This window comes from Hylobates moloch, unplaced genomic scaffold, assembly GCF_009828535.3.
Source record: "Hylobates moloch isolate HMO894 unplaced genomic scaffold, HMol_V3 SCAFFOLD_17, whole genome shotgun sequence".
In the NCBI taxonomy this organism is placed as follows: domain Eukaryota; kingdom Metazoa; phylum Chordata; class Mammalia; order Primates; family Hylobatidae; genus Hylobates; species Hylobates moloch.
Genome location: NW_026652292.1, coordinates 33287450 through 33311978, shown reverse-complemented (window position 1 = coordinate 33311978; position 24529 = coordinate 33287450). Strand labels below are relative to the sequence as shown.

The 24529-nt window shown below is 33.4% G+C and overlaps 1 protein-coding gene across 2 annotated transcripts in view; it reads right to left on the bottom strand.

Annotated features, from left to right (window-relative positions):
* Positions 1–24529, bottom strand: part of NIPBL (NIPBL cohesin loading factor) — a 113196-nt gene that overhangs the window by 80311 nt on the left and 8356 nt on the right. The window contains exons 5-9 of one of the 2 annotated variants that reach the window (XM_032135776.2): positions 21559–21658; positions 20870–21021; positions 12088–12248; positions 11080–11176; positions 6717–7343 (exon numbers count right to left, since the gene is read on the bottom strand). In XM_032135776.2, the coding sequence (XP_031991667.1) occupies positions 6717–7343; positions 11080–11176; positions 12088–12248; positions 20870–21021; positions 21559–21658 (1137 nt within the window). Of the gene's footprint in view, positions 1–6716; positions 7344–11079; positions 11177–11268; positions 11372–12087; positions 12249–20869; positions 21022–21558; positions 21659–24529 lie in introns of those variants that run through there. The other variant, XM_032135779.2, reaches the window with a different exon arrangement.

The following is a 24529-nucleotide window of genomic DNA, read 5'->3' as shown; positions in this document are numbered from 1 at the left end:
GTTGTCTACATCAATACCTTAAAAAAGAAATCAGAATACTAAATTTATGTTTATAGAATCCTCTTTTAAAATGTTCTGCCATTCAAAAATCATCTATGTTTTGACACAGGGCAAACCAATTGATATCTCATGAATAAGATGCTTTATCAATTTATACTTATCCCTTAAACTTTTATAAGAATCTATAAATTCGAAGAGTATAACCTAATATTTCTATATTTTCGATGAAATATGCTTTGTAAAAATAATTAAAATGGTAGCCTAATCATACTTAAGATATACAACGACATAGGTCTCAGGCATCTGAAGATTTAAGATATCTATGGCTCAACTCTTTTATGCAGTCCTCAGAAAAACATTAACATAGCTTAGAGGGCTGATTTTTAAAGGATTACAAAATACTCAAGAGTTTATATATTATTAACCTCAATCCAATTTACCTTAAGACATTAAAATGAAAATTTAGCAAATACAATAAGTTAATTTCAAAGAAATGATACATTTTATTTAAACTATGAATCCTATGATTATTTATAATAAAAAATGTATGAAAGTGCTTGCACACAAATAAGATTGGGAAACATCTTACCATTGTTTTTCAGTATATATAAAATGCTGTTAAATACAAAATTTTAATCGTTCAACTACTGAAAAGTACTTTACTCCTGCAAAACCTGGAAATTTTTCATTACTGTGGCAAGGATTCTTAGGTATCTTAAGAGCATGCATGTTCTGATTCACTTGGTCTGATTCAATCCCACCATGAACTTACTCCTTATAAAGCAGCTCTGAATCTGTACAGGTCACTTTTGTCCACCCACTTTTGTTATGAGTCTAATAATCATGGAAAGCCATCTCTATGAAGAATCATTTCGGTATTTAGGACAGTGATTACCTGTAAGCCCTCTTCAGCACTGGCAACCATAAGATTAGCTATCAGAGTACATATATTCCTAAAGAAAATGCATACAAAAGGATTATCGTAATCTCAAAACCAACACTTGTCATCCAGATGCTGATATTCTCAAAATAAGATGCAGCCCTTACAGAAATTCTGAACTCAATTATGCTTACAAGAAAAACAAACTATACCACTTACTTAAATCTACAAGTGATAAATGAAAACACTTAAAGCAGAAAGCACAGTAATTGTGTATACATGGTAGCCAATTATGTAAAATGAAAACACACCACCCCTCAACCACAATACAGGCTGAGTGGCTGATTGTCCTATTCCTTGTACCAAATCCCAGTCTCTTATTCCAAATGACAGTAGGTAATCATTGACTTTTAACAAGGGCTATAGTACAAGAATATTGTAACATTATAAAAACATTAGTGAAGCTGAGCCACTCCTTATACTTGCTAACATGGAAAGTGGACCTTGGGAAAAGATGAAATAGGCAAAGATGAACAAAGGAACCCCTCTTTGACAAAAGAAAGCAGAAATTTTCAGCACATGAGAAAGGTATTAATATCTAATGACAGGTCATCCCAGAAGCAAAGAAAGATGAATAGCCTTTTAAAATTAATTTATGTAATTAGAGACACTAAAAGTATGAGCAAAAAGATTGAGAAAAGGGTCCTTTTGGAATATTATAAAATATTAGGTTACAAAGTTGCCTTATCAATGTATATACAGAACTGCTCAAAGAAGAGAGAACAGGACAAAGGGACATAAATACCTAACAGCTAGAAAAATGTCTTTCTTGTGCGGAACAAGGGTACAATAGGGTCTACCACAGCCTAGGTAAAACATTTTTTAAGATTATTCTATCCCTTTACTTGAATTCCACAAATATTCTACATTTGTTGAACTTTCTAATCTTACTTATAAGGTATAGTGTTTTTGATTCCTGGTTATTGAGTGGAATATTTCTCTCATAGTAAACGAATATATTGGCAAACAAACTCATATCCTAAAGTACAACTGGTAGGCCAGACAAATAGTTCTGCCTGCTCCATATCACCAGTAATACAGCAGTTGTAAAAAAGTCCTCAGTGCCAAATGTTTGAATATATTAAATGTCAACTTTAACATTTAGTCTTTAATAAGTAAAAATAATGGTAACTAGGGACAAATTAATTTCAAGGAAGTATTTCATCTCTTAAGGGCTCTAAAACTACCACTTCAGAAGAATTTTGCTTTTATTTATGACCTCACCTACACCCTTAGGCCAATATACACACCTTTTAATCATCTCAAAATCTCAAGGTAACTTCTTACGCAACAAATACCATCCCATCACACAATGCAGAAACTGAATGCAATATGCCAAGTTCAAATCAAAAGGGTTAGGTGGCATCTAAGTTCCAAAAGTTTTCAAATACGGTCATGTATTTCATGTATTGCTTAACAACAGGATACATTCTGCGAAATGCATTGTTAGATTTCTCTGTTACGTGAACATCATATAGTATATTCACATAAACCTAGATGATATAGCCTACTATGTACCTAGGCTATATGGTATAGCTTATTGCTCCCAGGCTATAAACCTGTACAGCATGTTACTATACTGAATACTGTAGGCAACTGTAACACAATGGTAAGCATTTGTGTATCTAAAACATATCTAAACATAAAAAAGGTAGAGTAAATATACAATATTATATTTTTATGGACCGCCATTGTATATAAAGTCTGGTGTGAAATGAAACATCATTATGTGATACATGACTATAAATCCATGAAATAAGAGGAAAGTGGCTTTCAGAAAACAAGTTAGAAATGACAACAATAATATGAAATCAGCAAAACCTACTTTAATCCTCAGGATATCACCACATACCTGTATTTTCACCAAAACTGAATGCCAACTCTGCTCATTCAACTTTTCAGTTATCTGTTAACTATGCCATCACAGATTACAGAAAAAACTATTTAGATAATTGAAAATAAAATATACAAGTTTCTACAAGAACAGTATGTTGTATCTGTTGACTTTGTTGTATTTTTCCAAAGGAAAGTTCACAGTATAAAATAAGTTTGCTAATATGCAATTAGAACTATATATGACCCTTATTTTAATTCCATTTTTATAAGTAGAAACTTTGGATTCAACAAACATGATACATAAAAAAAGGTCACCATTCCTCCTCTGTTTTTGTTACTATCAACAACTATTAAAATTCACTTAAAAAGTACATTCTTTTTCAAGAACACATTTTTCCATAATACAGATTTAATGTCATGAAAAAATTCAGTTATCAAGGCAACTAATATTTCTTGGTCAGGGAACTGTGATATTGTATGTTTCCTGCAAAATTGGCTATCCTAAGATTCAGGAATTTTGAACAGGTTAATAAGAAAAGCTGAGTAATATTACTTTTTTCATTTGATATGCATATACTTTTATAACAGGTTAGAGGAAGAGATATAATTTGGAACCTATGTATTTATTTCCTGAACCTCATACTGCAAACTAAAGAGAAAAGGTACAAGCAACATTTCACCCTTAACACCAAAACTTTACCAGTTTAAAAAAAATTCCAGAAGTCCTACCCAGAGCAATCAGGCAAGATAAAGGAATATTAGGCATCCAAATAGGAAAGGAGGAAGTCAAATTATCTCTGTTCACTAATGACATGATCCCATACTTAGAAAACCCTAAAAATTCCTCCAAAAGATTCATAGACCTGATAACTTCAATAAAGCTTTAGGATACAAAATAAATGTACCAAAATCAGTAGCATGTCTATACACCAATAACGTTCGAGCTGAGAACCAAATCAAGAACTCAATCTCATTTACGATAGCCACACACACAAAACAAAATACCTAGGAATACATTTAAACAAGGAGTTGCAAGAGCTTTACAAGGACAACTACAAAACACTGATAAAATAAATCACAGATAACACAAACAAATCAAAAACATTCCATGCTCATGGATAGGAAGAATCAATATTGCTAAAAGTGACTATACTGCCCAAAGTAATCTACAGATTCAACACTATTCCTATCAAACTACCAATGTAATTTTTCAAAGAATTGGAAAAACTATCCTAAAATTTATATAAAACCAGCAAATAACCTGAATAGTCAAAGCAATCCTCAGCAAAAAGATTAAAGCTGGTGGCATCATATTAGGAAACTTCAAACTACACTGCAAGACTACAGTAAGCAAAACAGCATGGTACTGGTACAGTAAGCAAAACAGCATGGTACTGGTATAAAAATAGGCACACAGATCAATGAACAGAACAGAGAACCCAGAAATAAAGCCACATACCTAAAAACAACTGATCTCCAACAAAGTTGACAAAAATAAACAATGGAAAAAGTACACGCTATTCAATAAATGGTGCTGGGAAAACTGGCTAGCCATATGCAGAAGAATGAGATGGGACTCCTGCCTCTCACCTATACAAAAATTAACTCAAGATGAATTAAATATGTAACTGTAAGACCTCAAACAATAAAAATCCTAGAAGAAAACCTGCAAAAAACTCTTTTGGGACATTGTCCTAATTAAAGAATTTATGACTAAAAAGCAAAAACAACACAAAGAAAAATTGACAAATGGGACTTAATTAAACTAAAGTGCTTCTGTACAGCAAAAGAAACCATAGCAAACAGACAACCTAGAGAATGAGAGAAAATATTTACAAACTATGCATCCAACAAAGGTCTAATACTGAGAATCTATAAAGAACTCAAACAAATCAACAAGAAAAAAACCCACTAAAAAGTGGGCAAAAGACATGAACAGACACTTCTCAAAAGAAGACATACACGCAGCCAACAAACATTTAAAAACATGCTCAATATCATTAATCATCAGAGAAATGCAAATTGAACCACAATGAGATACAATCTTACACCAGTCAGAATGGCTATTATTAAAAAGTCAAAAAATAACAGAGGTTGCAGAGAAAAGGGAACACTTACACACTGTTGGTGGGAATGTAAATTAGTTCAACCCTGATGAAAAACAGTATGGAGATTTCTCAAAGAACAAAAAATAGAACTACCATTTGACCTAGTAATCCCACTACTGGGTTTCTATCCATAGAGAAAAAAATTACTTTATAAAAAAGACACCTGCACTCATGTGTTTATCACAGCACTATTTACAATAGCAAAGTTACAGAATCAACCTAAGTGTCCATCAGGAGTGGACTGGATAAACAAAATGTGGTATATATACACCATGGTACACAATCATAAAGAAGAATGAAATCATGTCCTCTGCAGCAACATGGATGCAGTTTGAGGCCATTATCTACCCTAAGTGAAATAATGCAGAAACAGAAAATGAAACACTACAGGTTCTCACTTATAAGTGGGAATTCAACAATGGGTACACATGGACATAAAGTTGGAAACAACAGACACAGGGGACTCAAAAATGGGGGAAAGAGGGATGAAGCCAAGGTTGAAAAACTATCTAATGGGTATTATGATCACTATTTGGGTGACGGGTTCACTAGAAGCCCAAACCTCACCATCACACAATATACCCATGTAATAAACCTGTACATATATCCCCTGAATCTATATTTAAAAAAAAAAAAAGACAAAGAAAAAAAAAATCCCAGCTCCCTAGCCAGTAAAATGAAGACTTCTAGCAATCTCTTTATTTGCATCTATTTCTGATTTACATATGTTGCAAACATTGTAGTACAACAATTACTAAATACAGTCCCTTTTTTTTTCAATAACATTAAAATGAGCCATCATGACAGGCAGGTGATATAATACTAATCTTCAGCATGTTTCTTAGCATAGAAACACAATTGTCTAGTCATGATCCTGTCAAACACTGAACACATCATATATAAAAATCAGCTCTACCCAATATCGAGAAGTTTTATCATTACCAAGAAATAAAATATAAGAACTGAAAATCAACCCAGAATATTTTAATCATAAAATTAAATCATAAAGCATGTTTTGGTCTGATCAAACGTATATATGCATTTATATAGCAATCAAATTAATCAATTATATTGCTAATTTCAATCACTGATTCATCAGTCTCTTATGACAGAAATTTTGTATACAGTGTATACCAAATTACTAAGAACTTACTAGGAATTTATTTTTGTTTGATTATGAATCACAAGGAAAGCTCATAAACTCATAGACCAGGTATGTCTTGAAACTCCATCCTAACATACTAGTCAGACAAAAGGGAACAAACACTTCACTGTAATTACCACCAAAAGACTCTTAATTTCTAAGGTTTGCTATTTAATATTAACTCTTTCCATGATTTGTTTACTAAAAAAATTTGACATTATTAGGCCCGTAGGATCATAAACCAAGTGAAATATCTAACTGCCTAATAAGCATACACATGAGCTTTTCTTAAATGTACCTGTTCAAAATAATTCTACAGTGGTTAACCTTGTTTCAGCAGAAAAAAATTTGAAAGTGCACAACAATATTAACATAACTTGTGAAATACACGTCATATAGAAATGCTAATGTTCATTTTAGCAGAAAAGCACAAATAAGTAAAATCATATAGTACATAATGAGTAACAGACATGTAGTAGAGAATCACCAAATCTCATATAGTTGTTTCAGACAATAAATGAAATTGTTACGAATTTAACTTCTGCATTATGAGTATTAGTAATAAAAATATGTACTTGAGTAGACATAAATTACACAAAATATTCGGAAAATAATGTGAAAAAAATTTTTGACACTGTAATTACATATTTGCCCAGATGATGAAGTGGTAATAATGAGATTATTTTACCTTTATCTTGAACTTCTTTTGAGAAGCGCTCCCTTTCAATAGCTGATTCTCTCTCTATTCGCTCAATTTCAGCCAATGCATCCAATTCCACTTCATCATATATAGGTCCCTGTTGTGATACCTGTTGTTGATTCTGTACCACAGAAGTCTGGGGTTGTTTTGCAGCAACTGAAGTGTTCTGTTGTAAAACAGGCACTTGATTTGCTGGAAGGAATGCTGTTTGTTCTTGCTGCGACAAACACTGAGCAGCATTTAGTGGGCGGTTTACATCTTGTGGAGTAATGGGTGTTTTTGAAGTCTGTCCTGGGTACTGCACATTAAAAGGAATATCATTTTCTGAAACATTGCTATTTTCCACACCAGAAATCATATCCTCTTGCTGGTCCATGTCTGAAGACCTTACACGAGAAAGTCTTAATGTAAGTTTAGTAGAGTCCTTGGATGGAGAACTAATTATATCATACATTGCCGCTTTCTCACTCTGCTCTTTTTCATCCTTGCCTAATTTCATTTTCTTTTGCTTCTTCTGTTTTCTCTCTGGAGAATCTAGCAAGATATCTGGTGGAACATCTCGAGGTGATGAACAAGGTAGAGACTGAGATTGTAGGATTAAAGGTGGTCTTGAGCCTAGAAAAATAATACAATAGAAATAACAGTTGTGCTGGTTTCACATTTTCTTACAATGTGATAGAAATATTAATAAGTGACAATACAGTAATGCTAGAAAAAAATAAGAAATTATATAATCCAAGCTACTTATTTACAAAAGATGAAAAGAAAGCTTAAAGACTTGTCTCACACAGTTGTTTAGCTTGCTAGTAGATAATCTAAAATCTAGGTTTGAATCTAAGTATGAGTATTCGATTTTTCAGACCAGTATTATTTCTATATTTTTGTGCCTATAAAGTATACATATTTAGCTTTATAGGGGTAAAAAGTTCATTGCTTCTAAAGATGATACAACACAAATATTTTGGGCATGACCATCTCTGTTCTTTCATGGACTATCTGGGAAAACGGATATATCCTGATTAAAGTAAGAATAAGTACGCTTTTGTTAAATTACACAAAAATAACAATTTAATCCTAGAGACTATCTTACATGAATACTACTGGGATGATAACGAAAAGCAAGTGGTCACTTTACAATTACTAGAGCCTTTACTTACTTCAAAAACTGGTGGTAAAATATTGATTTATACTTTTATGTGGTCTTCTCTTTCTCCCTTAACATCATTCACATACTCTCTTCAGCTTGCTAATCCTCTTTTTATTAGAAAAATAAATAAGTTCAGTAAATTTCAAGGCCTAATAAAATATATTGAGCCCAGAGTCCATTAAATCAACCAATGTTATATGAAACAGGAAAGTGTTAAAAATAATCAGATGGAAAAATTATCCTAGCTAATAAGCCTTCAGACAAAAATTCTCCTTCAGACATGAAGGAAAAAGTGCATTGATATGCTTCAGAAATAATAGTATAACTGCATCTGAATAATGTATATATTTCTTATCATTAAACTATAAAATATTTAAAAACTTGTAAGAAATTGTAAAAATTGGTCAAGATAAAAGTTTTTTTACAGACAGAACTTAAACCTAGAACTGCCTTAAATTAAGCTTTCAGTCTTTTTCCGTGATACATAAATCTGGACTTTCAATTAGCAAGGTTAATGTATTTTAAATGTTATATATAAACATCCAACTTTATTTATTGAATCAAGTGTGATAAAGATGATATGGGAGCAATTAACTATAAATGTTAGTCTAACATTTTGTGTCAGAGTTGTGAAAGGTGCTTTATGTATCAATTCACTTGATTTTTACAACATTCTTGAGTATTATCTTTAAAATTTTTCAGAAATGGAACACGAAGCCTACAGAGGTTAAGAAATTTGCCCAAGGTTATGTAGTTAACAAACCTGAAGATTTAAAACAAGATTTGTCTAAGTCTGAATTGTAATATACCATTATGCCTTTGTATTTAAATTCTATGTGGCAAATTATATACACTTTAGAACAAACTTCAAGTTCTAATAATTAATCTAAAAATCAAGATAGACTGACAATGCACTTACCCTTCAAAACTAGTTAGAAAACAACTTCATGACAGAAGTTCAAGCTTTTGGTGAATAATATATTAGTGAGGTTATTTGTTTTCAAGTTTTCCATTTCTATCTAAAGTTCATCTACTATTTATCTATCTAATCTCAAGAGTCAGAAGATAAAAAGCTAGTTATCTAGATCAATCGCCTATCTCCCTGTTCTCTTTCCCCGGCAATCTAAATAACTTCTCACCTTGACAACACTTGTGGGATATGTATCTAACCTACAAATAGTTACTCTGGAAGTTTTTCTCTCTTTCAGAAGCTGGGTTTTTATCCCTGAAAATTCATACAATTTACAGAATTGAAATGGCTCATAACAGCTCAACTTTCACCCTATGAAAAATGTCCTTGACAGAAAACCAAACACCACATGTTCTCACTCATAAGTGGGAGTTGAACAATGAAAACACATGGACCCAGGGAGGGGAACATCACACACCAGGGCCTGTTGGGAGGGTAGGGGGCAAGAGGGAGAGCATTAGGACAAATACCTAATGCAAGCAGGGCTTAAAACCTAGACCATAAGCCTGGTGTGGTGGCTGACGCCTGTAACCCCAGCACTTCGGGAGGCCGAGGCGGGCGGATCACGAGGTCAGGAGTTCGAGATCAGCCTGACCAACATGGTGAAACCCTGTCTCTACTAAAAATACAAAAAAAATCACCCAGGCATGGTGGCATGCACCTGTAATCCCAGCTACTCAGGAGGCTGAGGCAGGAGAATCGCTTGAACCCGGGAGGCGGAGACTGCAGTGAGCCGAGATCATGCCACTGCACTCCAGCCTGGGTGACAGAGCAAGACTCTGTCTCAAAAGAAAGAAAGAAAAAAAACCTAGACGACAGGTTGATAGATGCAGCAAATCACTATGGCACATGTATACCTATGTAACAAACCTGCACATTCTGCACATGTATCCCAGAACTTAAAGTAAAATAAAATAAAATTTTTTAAAAAATTAAAAAAAAAAAGAAAAATGTCCTTGATAAATAGTAGGAATACAATCAGTGTAAAAAAGATCTTTACCATATGAAGCAGATATGAGGTAAAATATCTTTATGTTTTAGATGGCTATAATTAGAAATTCTCATTACTTGAGAGAATATATTACCAGCTATGTTAAATTATAAGCTAATTTTAAAAAGTAGAAGACAGTATTCTCTTCCAACAAACTGATAACTAAAACTATTTGACTACAATTTTCAGTATTTTAAAAAATGGCTCAAACCTGGACTTAAATTCACAATTTTGTGAATCTGTTACAGATAGAAGACCACGCAAGGTTCTTTGAAAATTCAAAGATAAACAAACTGAAATTCAGGTACATAAAGTAGTAAAAGTTCTTACAAAAAATATAAACTAATAGCTTGAGGAGATTAGGGGAGGGCCCATGGAAGATCACCCATTTAACTTAGACCTGGAATAAAAGATAGAATTTTAAAAGGCAGAGATAAAAGTAGATGTGAGAGATTTAAGAATGTAACATAGAACAGGTTAGATCTGATAAATGACTAAATAGTTGAGAAGAGACTTTATGATAACTTAAAATTTTTAAGTTACAATGATTCAGGACTGGAACAGCATTAAGACAGATGGGATGGCAGAAAGAACAGTGAAAACCATTTTGAACATGAATTTGAAATATCCGCTAGGTATGAAGGAAGTTTTGTCTGGAAATGAAGAATTACAACTTGGGAGACAAGACTGGAGCCAAAGATTGATTTAGGAGTTTTATGCATGAAAATAATCAATGCTGTTAATGAAACTTAATAAAACAGCCGGGGAAAAAAGTGCAATGAGTGATAAAAGGTCTAATAATAGAAATCTTGAGAAGAATAAGAATAAGGAGAAGAGCTAATGAAGAAAAAAAGTATCAATGAAAGGAGTGGGAGAAAAACAGACGGGCTCATGTGAAATAAGTTTTTTGGAGGAAAAAGGAAAGCTGATCAAAAATTTCAAATGTTTAAGAGAAGAACGTTGTGGTTTGAAAAGACCACTGGATTTATCAAAGAGAATGGATACTGGATGTATCCGAGAATATTATCAACAGATTACTGGGTAAGTGGAAGATGAATGAATCAATGAATAGGGACAGATTTAAATCCCATGATCCAGACCTGCTTGTACAGGTTTATTTTTTTTTTTCTACGATGAAAAAAAAATACAGAATAACTTTTTAATATCTACTTTAGGAAGTTTGAGTTCTTTATTCAACTTCAAATATAAAATAAACAGAAGGAAATTTTAGTTACAGTAGTACCTTTAGGAGTTCCTTCACTTCCAGCAGGGGAGCACACTGGCTGTGGAGATCTCAAGGGAAAAGATGCAGCATTTCTCATTGTTGAAGAATCTCCATCCTAAAAACAGAGTATACAATTTATCTTTTGAATGACAGGAGAGGCTTTATAGAAATCTTAAAGAGAACCAATAAGAGACATAAATTACTGACAGGTAAAGTGTTGGAATTCAAAAGCATAATTCTTCTGCACTTTCCTGTTTTCTTCTTGGTATATCTTAGAAGAATTGAAATTGTATCCAAAAGAATCAACAGCCTAAGCATGGCAATGAATAAGAAAATTTGTATTACTAGTATGCTCCATTTTTGTTTGCTTTTTTCTACAAAAGGAGCTATGAATACTCTACCAGGTGGTAAATGCCTTGAGGGCAGAGTTTATTGTCATCTGTGTTATCCTTAGACACATGCAGCTTACATAAAATACAAGCAAATCAATAACAAGGCAAATTTCCAGAATGTAGAATATTTTAATAACATCAAGGCAACATTAAATTTCAGATACAAAACTTCGTACAAGTATTAGAGGGAAAAAGAGTCAAGTACTAATAAATACAGGCTCATTATCTAAAAAAAAAAAAATTTTAGTGTGAGCAGTATTAACCTAAAACTGAAATATTTCATTAAGAACCTAAACCTCGAGGTCAGGGGTCAGCCAACTTTTCATTATAGAGGAATAGAGAATAAATATTTTAGGCTCTGTGGGCCACATACAGTCTCTGTCACATATATATATATATATTTAAATAACTCTTTATAAATGTAAAAGCCAGTCTCACTTTGTGGTTCGGGCTACTGGTCACACTTGACCAATCCTGCTCTAGACTAAGCTCTGTATGTGCAGGAGCCATGTTGTACTCAGTACCTAGTATAATGATATACAGTAGGTATCATTCACATTTTGAAATGGAAATACTAGGTTATATGACAAATATTAGAACTATTTTATCACCTTAATGATAATATATTACATACGTCACTACTTAGCCTGTGCACCATGTGTAGGTAGTCCTCACTTGAACCATGTCTAGGATTATCAGCATGATGATTAGCTGAATTGCCAGACAACGGACCAGAAACTTTATTATCATGTATGTTTCTCAAACCACCTGCAACAATGGGACTTGATACCGACGCTGAAATTAATAAGAATAAAAAAAAAGGTTTACTAAAAGATTCTTAACATTCTTGGAGAATAGTAATTATTCACAAAAATTTTAAGCCTATAGAAATCACAGAGAATAATATAACAGATACTCATGTACTGACTACTTAGTTTGATCAAATCTTAACACTGCCAGATTCCCATCTGTTTTTGAAAAGAACTAAAACATTACAAATATAGTTGAAGATCTCCATTTATCTGTTATTTCTCTCCTCTATTCCTTTCCTTTTACTCCCTAGAGGTAACCACTATTTTGATCTGAGTTTATTCTGCCTATGTGTTATCTTTATACCTTTGCTATACATGAATATATTCCTAAGTAATTCATTGTGTTGTTTTTACATTATAATTTTATATAGATGATATACGTATCTATCCTTATATAACTTGTTTTTCCATTTAATATTATACTGAGATTATATATATATATATATATATAGTTTTAAATTCTTTTATTTATTTATTTTTTTAACAGACAGCTCTGTTGCCTAGACTGGAGTTCACTGGCATGATCATAGCTCACTGTAACCTCAAACTCCTGGGTCCTCTTGCCTTAGCCTTCTGAGTAGCTAGGACTACAGGAACCTGCCACCACATCTGGCTTTTTCTGTTTTTGGTAGAGATGGGGTCTTGCCACGTTGCCCAGGCTGGTCTCAAACTCCTGGCTTCAAATGATCCTTCTGTCTTAGCCTCCCAAAGCACTGGGATTACAGGTAGATATGAGCCACCGTGCCTGGCCTAAATTCATTTATTTTAAATAATTACATATACTCTGCTGTATGATGTACACTATTTATTTGTTCATTCTTATGTGGATGTTCAAATTGCTTAAAATGCTTGCTGCCATAAACAATGCTGCAATGTATGTTCTTGTACATGAGGACTGTTTTTATAAATGTGTAAGAGCTCTAGGTGCCAATACCTAGGAGTGAAATTGCCAGATATGCATATTTTTAAAGCTTACTAAATAACAGATTACTTATGACCATTTGTATTCATTGGTAGCGTATCAGAGTTCCCACTGTTCTATAGCCTTGCCAATAATTTTTATCATTCTAAGGGTAGGAAATGTTTCTGACAGTCACTTTAATTTGGATTTCCTTGATTACTGGTGAAGCCAAGCATCTTCTCTTGTGTACTGGCCATTCAGATCCCCTCCTTTACACAAAGTCATAAAAAGACAGCCTCCTGTATCTTCTGAAAGCCTTACGGTTTTGGTTTTTCAGTTAGGTCTTTAACCCATGTAAAATTTTTAAGTGTGAGATAGGGATCCAACGTTACTTGTTTCCATATGAATAACTGCATCATTAATTAAAGAAATCATTCTTTCCCCCATTAAGATATAATGCCATATGCACCAAGTTTACATTTGTCCATGGGTATGTTCCTAAGCTCTTCATCATGTTCCACTTCACTATATGTTATTTTTCCATGCCTACACCAATATTACAATAAATCTTGACTGCTGTTAGACTGAGCTGCTACACTTCATTCCTTATTATTTTGTCTATTCTTGAACTTCTTCTATATGAATTTTTAGAAGCAGGTTAAATTTCACAAAAACCTTTCTTGAGTTTTTTTTATCAATGTTATACCGAATTTATAGATATGGGTGTAATAATAATCTTTACCCTATTGGGTCTTCCTATCCATGAAGATGGCATAACTCTTTATTTTCTTAAGTTTTCTTCTATCTCTTTCAAAGTTTTGTAATTTGCTCCACAAAAGTCTTTTACATCTTTTATTAAATTTATTCCTAGGTATCTTGTGGTGTTCTTTTAAATTGTTAATGCTATCAAAAAAGATTATAATCATACCTGTTTATTTCTGTATATAAAAATGCAATTGATTTCATTATAATGATATTGGATCCGGTAACTAAGTGGAATGCTTTTATTAATTCTGGTATCTTGTCTGTAGCTTATCTCGGATTTTCTATGAAGACAATTATGTCACCTGAAAATGACACTTTTTTTTCTTCCTTACCAATAATTATACATAGTTTAACGCTTCTCATCTTCCTGTATTGGCTGGGACACCCACTAAATAAATCTCATTATAGGCATTCATGTCCTGTTCCTGAATTGAAACAAAATGTTTCTAATTTTTTCTACCACTAGGTAAGATTAAATCAACCTCTTCTCCTTTTTTTTCCATACAGATGGGGTCTGGCTGTATTGCACAGGCTAGACTCAAACTCCTGGGCTTAAGTGATCCTCTTGCCTTGGCCACTTGAGTAGCTGGGACTACAGATGTGCACCATCACACCCAGCTTAATGTATTTTTCTTCTTTTTTTTGAGACGGAGTCTTGCTCAGTTGCCCAGGCGATCTCAGCTCACTGCAAGCTCCGCCTCCCAGGCTAACGCCATTCTCCTGCCTCAGCCTCTGGAGTAGCTGGGACTACAGGCGTCCGCCACTCCCCCTGGCTAATTTTTTTGTATTTTTAGTAGACACGGGGTTTCACTATGTTAGCCAGGATAGTCTCGATCTGCTGACCTCGTGATCCGCCAGTCTCGGCCTCCCAAAGTGCTTAATGTATTCTTATTCAGTGAAAAGTTTTAAATGTCATGAATGGAAGTTAAATCTTTCTGAATGCTCTTTTGAGACCTATTAAAAGGCTCACAGGACCCCAGCCCCATAATCTGAATTATATTAATTGTCTTCTACTAACCAATTCATATATATATCCAATTTTGTCATAATAGGTGGATAACACTGTTTATTCAGTTTCTTTTTTTGAGACAGAGTCTCACTCTGTTGCCCAGGCTAGACTGCAGAGGCATGATCTCAGCTCACTGCAACCTCTGCCTCCCAGGCTCAAGCCATCCTCCCACCTCAGCCTCCAAATAACTGGGACTACAGGCACACAGCACCATGCCTGGCTAATTTTTTGTGGAGACAGATGGAGTTTCACCATGTTGCCCAGGCTGGTCTTGAGTTCCTAAGCTTCAAGCAATCTGCCCGTTCTGGCCTCCCAAAGTGCTAGGATTACAAGAGTGAGCAATCATGCCTGGCCTGGTTTCTTAATATTTATTTAAAAAATTTGTTTCACCTTAAGGCTTAAGGATCACTCAAGCCCAGGAGTTTGAGTTTAGCCTGTGCAATACAGCAAGACCCCATCTGCATGGGAAAAAAAAAAAAGAGAGATTGATTTAATCTTACCTAGTGGTAGAAAAAATTAGAAACATTTTGCTTCAATTCGGGAACAGGACATGAATGTCCACATATGATGATTGATTGATAATTTTCCTTTCTCATACTCCCCTCACTTCACCTGATTTTGGTATCCAGATTGTAATTTAACTTTATAAAAAGTTGAGAAAGTGTTGCTGTTTTTCTTTTTTCTGGAATGGATTAAGATTAGAGTATCTCTTCATTTAATGTTTGGTAGAACTTGTTAGAACAGTCTGAGTATGTTTTTATCCCTTTCCCCTTCTTTTAAGGGAGGTAGATTTTGGACTACTGAGTGAGGTATATGAATTTTAAATTATATGATAGATACTGTCAAACAAACAGTTCTCTAAAAAAGTTGCACCAATTTATATCACTATGAATACTGAAATGTTTATCAATCTGATATAAAATTTTATTTCATCTTAATTTTGAATGCATCTCTATGAGCTAAGGTGACCACAATTTCATATATTTATTAAATCTTTCTGTATCGACTTGGCTATTCTTTTCCAGTAAATTGCCTGTTTACTTCTTTAGTTCATTTTTGTCTTGTTCTTATCGATCTGTATGAGATTTCGGTATATTAAATCAATACTTTGTGTTTATAATAAATGTTGCATATTTCCCCCATATTTGTTTTATATTTATGTAATTTATATATTTATGTTCTCTTATATACAAATTTATAATTAATCTTTTTTTTCATTTCTACAATCCAGGTTTTCGGTCTGCTTAGAAATAATGCCTTCTCAACTCTTAGAATACCAAAAATTTGCCCACGTTTTTCTTATAATTTTATGACTGAAAAAATATAAACAGCTTATTAATCTAGAACACTTTTGCTTTCAGGGATCCAGGAATCCAGCTAAAATTGCAAAATACCTAGACAATCACCAACATCATTTATTAAACAATCCATTCTTACATGCTGATTTTAAAATGTAATCTTTAGAATGATAAAATTTTTAAAAATCATTGTTTTTCCAATGACTTTGTAAAAACTGATAAAATGAGATTCACTGAATGCTACCCCCTTTAAGTAAAAGACTCATGGGAAATTGTATATTTACATGATCTCAAAGTATCATCCCACAGATTTACTGACTGCAAAGGGAAAAATATGTACTTTTACAGTAAAGAGAGGTTCACCACCTAAACACCACTGATACTCAGACCATTTTATGATGATAAGATACAATGTAAAGTGCACAACATTGCTTATCAAGTACTCCTGCCAAAAATGTGTAACTGGAAACTAGTAAAACCTTAAAGCTAACTTCTACTTGATAGGAAATACAGAAAACAAATTAAACAACACCAGCAGAAAAGAGTAGAGTTTAGAATATGAAATATTCTACAACAAAAGTGGTCAAACTCTTCAAAAACCAAAAATTAGTGTCATGGGGCGAAAAAGGTGTAAGACTGCTCTAGATTAAAAGAGCCTCCATAAGAGATGCAAAAATCAAATGCAATGTGTGAAAAGCTAGATTTGAACATGCTTTGAAAAGATATTAAAAATATATTTAGGACAACTGGATTGGTAAAAGTCAAATGTATTCTGGATATGAGATGACACCATAGAACTGATCTTAATTTTTTATATAGGAGAATATTCTTAGCAGATGTACTTAAGGACAAAGTGGCAGGATACCTGTTGGTGAAGGGGTTCATTGTGCTAATCTTAGAACTTTTCTGCATAAATTTTTGTAATATAAAGTTGAAAAAAATGCAACCTTTCTCAATAGTCTAAACTGTCTTACGTCTGCAATTCTCTCTGTCCTACTGACCTATCCACTTCTTCCCTGCCAGACTAATTTTTTTCTTTTTCAAAGAAAATTATGTTTTATTATTGATAGATAATAGAGACACATATTTCTGGGATACATGTGATAATTAAATACATTCATATAATTTGTAAAGATTGCATCAGTGTAATTCAGATATCTGCCACCTTAATATTTGTCTTTTCTGTATGGTAAAAACATTCAAATTATCTTCTTCCAGCTATTTTGAAATGTAAAATAGATTGCTGTCAACTATAGTCACCCTACTGAGCTATCAAACACTATGTGTTATTTCTCCTATCAAACAGTATATTTGTCCCCATTAATCAAGCTCTCTTCATCGCCTCCCTCCTCTACCCTTCCCAGCCTCTGGTAACCACCAATCTATTCTCTATCTTCTTAAAATCCACTTTATTTGCCACATATGAGTGAGAACATATAATATTTGTCTGTGTTTTGCTTATTTCACTTAACATAATGACCTCCAGTTCCCTCTATGTTGCTGAAAAATGACAGGACTTTATTTTTTTTATGGCTGAGTAATATTCCATTGTGTATACATACACCTTTTCTTTATTCATCCACTGATGGGGGACTTAGGTTAATCCCATATTTTGGGTATTTTGTGAATAGTACTGCAATAAACATGGGCGTGCATCTCTTCAGTATACTGATTCCCTTTCTTTTGGATACATACCTACTAGTGGAATTGCTGGATCATACAGTAGCTCTGTTTTTAGTATTCTGAGAAACCACCATACACTGTTCCATAAAGGCTGTAGTAATTTACATTCCCACCAACAGTATATGAGGGTTCCCTTTTCTTCACATCCTTACCAGTATTCACTATTACCTGTCTTTTTGAAAAAGGCCATTTTAATTAAGGAAAGATAATATTTCACTGTGCTTTTTGTTTGTATTTCTCTGATGGTGAGCGATGTTCAGCATTTTTTGCTGTTATCTGCTGGCCATTTACATGTCTTCATTTGAGAATGTCTACTCACATCTTTTGGCTATCTTTTAATGAGTTTTTGTTGTTATTGTTTTTGTTTTGCTATTGAGTTCCTTATATATTCCTGATATTCTAGTTATTAATCACTTGTCAAACAGATAGTTTGCAAATATTTTCTCCCATCCTGTAGGTTGTCTCTTCACTTTGCTGATTGTTTCTTTTGCTGTACAGAAGCTTTTTAGCTTGACGTAATCCCATTTGTCTATTTCTTCCTTTGGTTGCCTATGGTTTGAAATCTTAAACAAAAAGTATTTTGCATAGACCAACATCCTGGAGTGTTTCTTCAATGTTTTCTTCTAGTAGTTTCATGTCTCAGATTTAAGTATTTAATCCATTTTGAGTTTATTTTTCACAGCATTATTTACTGAAGAGACTGTCCTTTCCTCATTTTATGTTCTTGGTGCCTTTGTCAAAAGTAAGTTGTCTGTAAATATCTGTATTTATATCTGGATTCTCTATCCTGGGATTGGTCTATGTGTTTTTATGCTAGTATCAAGCTGATTTGGTTACTACAGCTTTGTAATGTATTTTTAAGTCAGGTAGTGTGATGGCTCCAGCTTTGTTTGTTCTTTTTCCTCAGGATTGCTTTGGAAATTTGGGGTCTTTTTTGTTTCCATATAAATTTTTTCTATTTATGTGAAGAATGTCATTGGTATTTTGATAGGGATTACATTGAATATACAAACTGTTTTGGGTAGTACTGACTACATTTTTTTATTTAGAATAACTTTAATAACTGGGTGAGGCTAATCCCCGAGTATGGTTTTTAGTTCTTTATCTGAGCATTTCTAAGAAATGACACAATACTGAATAGGTCCTCAAACTATATTAAAAAGCTAAGTTAATTTTGTGAAAAAACATCACATTTCTTAGAGATAAAATTTACATTCTTTTTTACACACATTCACGTGTATATGGATATTTACACAAGAAACGGATGTGCTCTTTTGACATTTTTCCTCCATTACATGTAAAATGTCCCTCAGACTTTTGTGTACCTGAGTATACTAGTATTTTACAAATATTAAGAATCTACATATACACATAGATATGTATGTTTGGCACTCACACTCAATTCAGTAATTTTCTACGTGTCTATTTCTTTTCTTTGAGATAGGTCTCAATCTGTCACCCAGGCTGGACTGCAATGGTGTGATCATGACTCACTGCAGTCTTGACCTTCTGGGTTCAAGCAATCCTCCTACCCCAGCCTCCTGAGTAGCTGGGACTACAAGTAAGTGCCACTATGCCTGGCTAATTTTTTTTTTTTTTGTAGAGACAGGGTCCCACTATGTTGCCCAGGCTGGTCTTGACCTCCTGGGCTTAACTGATTACTCTGCCCCAGCCTCCTACAGTGCTGGGATTACAGGTGCGTACCACCGCACCTGGCTGTGTCTGTTTCAAATGTGTCAAATTTGCTTCCCAGTTTCTCCCTGAGTTCGTGTGTAAAAAAGCTCCACCTAATATTTCATTATCTGGTTCTGGGAAACCAGAGTTAGCTGTTTTGATGGATGACAAAGTTAAAAGTTTATACATTAATAAGTTTATTAATGAATAAAGTTTCAACTTCATGCATAATAAACAAGAATACACATGTAGAAACTAGTAACTGAAAGCAAATTTTTAAAATTTGCTGTTAATTAAGGGGGACAAAAATAAAGATGTTTTATATTATCCTTTGCACTTTTCTGCTTTAAAACATTTCTTTAAAACATACAATTTATAGTAATAATGAATCATTTAGTAACCATGAAATATATCTCAAGGTAATATAACCTTAAAAAGACATCATAATATCAACATTATGACATTAAGAACTAGTAATCAAGTGAGAACTGGTAATTTAATCTCAAATTTTTGCATCTAATTTTCCTTTACTGTACTATGGTAAATTTTTACTACAAATTATTTCAGTATAGTAAATTTTTCATAGTAGTCATCCCTCAGTATCCATAAGGGATTAGTTCCAGTACCTTCTGTGGATACCAAAATCTGCAAATGCTCAAAAGTCCCTGATATAAAATGCATAGTACCTGCATATAGCCCTATGCACTATACAGTACTTTAAATCATCTCTAGATTACTTACAATGCCTATACAATGTAAGTGCTATGTAAACAGTTGCTATACTGTATTGTTTATGTAATAATGACACGAAAACATGTCTGTACATGTTCAGTACAGACTCAATTTTTTTTCCAAATATTTTCACTCCATGTTTGGTTGAATCCATGATGCAGAACCCATGTATGTGAAAGGCTGACTGTATCTACTTTACCAATTAAAATGTAATTGTCCCTTGGCTTAGTGCTAATGTAAGAAGAAGGAGCAATTTTTAAAAATGCAGTTCTTCTTAATTTCACACCTAAATATACTTAGTTATAAAATAACTGAATCCAAAAAGCCAAAATGACACTGCTTTCACCTCCTAAAATGACAAATTTTCAAATGGTAAGTGTAACATTGTTTTAATGATTTAAGCCATATCTTTAAAAAGGTTCACTGACAAGTATACAGTACAGTATTTTAGTTTGTGTTTAATAATTATATTTAAAAAAACAAATTTGCTTGGAATTAAAGCACTTAGACATTCCCAGTAAAGTTACAAACAATTTTCTTACCTTGCTGCATCTGTGGATGTGTTGTGTAACTTGAAGGATGGGAATATGGCATGTATCCTGCAGGGCTTTGTGGGGCGTATGGACTAGGCACTGGGCTATTTTGCTGTGGCATAAATCTGTTCCCAGAGCTTGTCTGTGGTGGCACAAACCGGCTAAAACCCAAAACCCAAATAAAAAATATAAGGAAATAAATAAACATGCTATTCCTTGAAATTTGACTGTCACAAAGTCCTCTGAACTCTTAGTTTATATATGTAAAATCTATGCAAACAGAAGAATCTTGCAAAATAGTCAAATAACATACAAAAATTGTTCACAATTCATAATCAAAGAGTTACAATAAAAAAGTCTTTAAAAACAGGTAATTTGTTTACTTATATAAAAGTACCAATCTGTTTAAGGTACTTAAAGCCATGCTCCCTAAATCTTCTTATCTCAAACACATTAGTTATTTTAACATTTTTTGTCTGTATGAAATTACATTACTAAGATGGTAGCTACTTCAATTAGCATATCAGACTATTTCCATATACAACATTTTACGGCAAATGCAAAGTGGATTACTATTTAAGTATTTCAACTATTTAAACTCTAAATAATCCACCATTACCTAAATGTATGAACCATATATTCACCAGCATATTCACTATACAAGACAATATTTAATAAATGATATATACATATATTACCTGGAGGGGCTATGTGAGATAGTGGTTTGTTGATAATTGGAAGATGCAGGACTACTGTGCATGGAATTCTGAGAAAGTTTATACTGAGACATCATCATTCCTATGCAAAACACGAAAATACAGAACGTTATTTTCTTCTAACAGTAAAGTGTCCTTTAAATAACTGAAATCAGTTATTCTTTCTCAAACATTGCAGAGATTCTTTTTGATCAATGTTTTCATTTCAAAGAGCAAAATACAGACACTGCAAAACTGTAAATTTCAAGAACAATTTCATTACAACATCATTTTCCATAAAACTAATCCAGGACTAGAAACAGAGATTATAATATTTTTTAAAATTTACCTGCTTACTCAATATTCTATTATTTAGCCTTGGAATTGAAAAGATTTTTTTAAAAGTTGTTTTATCTACCCTCGCACCTAACACAATACACTTCCTTCTACAACAGGACTCAGGGTAGTTTTTATTACATGAATATTTTATCATATATATCTCTCACGCTTGGGAACTTAATTTCACAAAGCTATTTGTATTATCATGGTACAGACATAGGTTTTGAAAAGTACTTTATTTATGGGCCAAAAGTTTGAATTCCTGTAATTTTCATCTGAATGTCTTTTGAAGCAAAACAGAATGTACCTATTCCTTCTTTCACAATAACTCTTTGTCACATCGTAGGAATTAACGGAATATTTGATTAAAAAATAAAAACCTGAGAATAGCATTCTGGTTCTTACACTTATTTCCAAGCTACACATTATTTCTCAATTATTCACATGACATTTCATTATATAGGAGACACAGAAAAATTCACTTATTTAGACATTTCAAAATCAGATAAAAATCTACAAATAACACCCTGAATTTTCTTATGATTTCTACAGCCAATCTCTTTTTTGGGAGCTGCAAGCATCAAATTATATTTCCAAATTTCATTTCCTGCTGTTGTTATAAAAAGTGCCTTTCACTAGAAATATTCAAACAGAAGTTCATTTGCTAAGAGTACTACAAAAGAGATTGTAGCTGAGTGAAATTAGGTTTCAAAATCGCCTCTAAGTCTACCATTGACGGGTGTTTTCTTAAGTATGTAGTCTAAATTTCAACTTCTGACTTTTCTTTTCCAACTCAAACTCAGCACAAAATTGTTTTGCTCCATGGCTTAATAGCTTAATTACTATAATTATTGTTGCTGGAGGTTTTTTTTTTTTTCTTTTGGAGGGAGATGAACACTCAATGGGACAGGAGTTAAAAAGCTTTTCCCCCCTGAATTAACAGTCATCACAGGGACAAACTGGAATTACTAGTTTGAAAGCAATGGCTTTCTAAATAAAACAGGTAAATGAAATTCTAACAGTCCTTTTCAATTAGCTCTAAGTTCCAAAGAACTATGATTAAAGTGATTTGCATTTTATTAAATTTTCTCCATATGCGTGACTCATATTTAAACTTACCAACCCCAAAATCAACTTTTTAAATTTCTATTTTATTTTTAATTTTATTTTTCAATGAGACAGGGTCTCTCTGTGTTGCCCAGGCTGGTCTTGAACTCCTGGGCTCAAGCAATCCTCCTACCTTGGCCTCCCAAGTGCTGGGATTACAGGCGTGAGCCACCATGCCCAGCCAACTTTTAAAATTTCAAAGCCATATATCACTGGGAAAATGCTTTAAAAAAAAAAAAATAACATGCAATTAATCGATTAATTTTAAATGCTAGTTTATGCTTTTACAAAGTAGGGTATATAGAAATCAAACAATATTTTGGACTAAAAAACAAGTATATGTAGTATAAAACACAAAATATGTGACTGAGAGGTGAACACTCTAAAAGTTTTTATCAGAGTGATTTACTACCCCAATACTCAAAAATGTAAGTTGCAAAAATGTAGTATTAGTAGCCTTAGATTCATTTATCCAACATTAGATTTACTCACATTCTCATATAACTAATACTCCTACTCTATTAGCCTTTCTTCCACTCAACTTTCTTTCCATATTTTCTTTCAATTCCAACATTTTTCCAGAAAGCATTCATAACTCTAGCTTCCTTCATTATTTATATCTGTCTCCTACTATTGCAATCTAACTTATTAGTTCTGGTGAAGTCAAAGCCCTGTCCTGCATACCTACCTTCAACTTGCTAAAAGGCAAGTCGGTCAGAAGCAACCCCATTATGCATTTTGAGGAATCAACAGTAACTATGCAATTGCTTTCAAAATACCATTCAAACAACACAAATACACAGAATCAGCAAAGCAATATTATTTAAAGGAAACGGAATGGGAAGCATCATGGAAGTGCTGCCAACAAAGTAAACCAAAATGAATTTGGCAAAATTATTTTATTTATTTTTTCTTTTTTTTGGAGACAGGGTCTCGCTCTGTCGCCCAGGCTGGAGGGCAATGGTACAATCTCAGCTCACTGCAGCCTTGACCTCCTGAGCTCAAGCGATCCTCCCACTTCAGCCTCCCAAGTAGCTAGGACTACAGGCGCACGCCATAACGCCTGGCTAGTTGTTGTATTTTCTTGTAGAGACAGGGTTTCACCATGTTGCCCAGGCTGGTCTTGAACTCCTGGCCTGAGGCAATCCACCTGCCTCAGCTTCCGAAAGTGCTGGGATTACAGGTGTGAGTCACCATGCCCGGCTGGTAAAGTTCTTAAACACAGTTATTTGATTAACAAAGTTGAACTTTCTGAAGTTGTCCAAGCTATTCCCGCCCTGATTATTTTAATCTTGAGAGCCAAACAGGCACTTGGGCTTGTCAATTCGGTAAGCTTGAACAGAACAATGCTCTTAACCCAAAGGTACTCCATGACTACATAAAAATTGTATCTGTGTTGGATGTAATATTTTCATTATTTTATAATACTATGAATCAATTTTTCTTTAATAATAATACCTAACCAATTTTTCTGTTGCTAAGGCAACAGGAGTATTAAATCAATTGCTAGAAAACCATGAATATAATC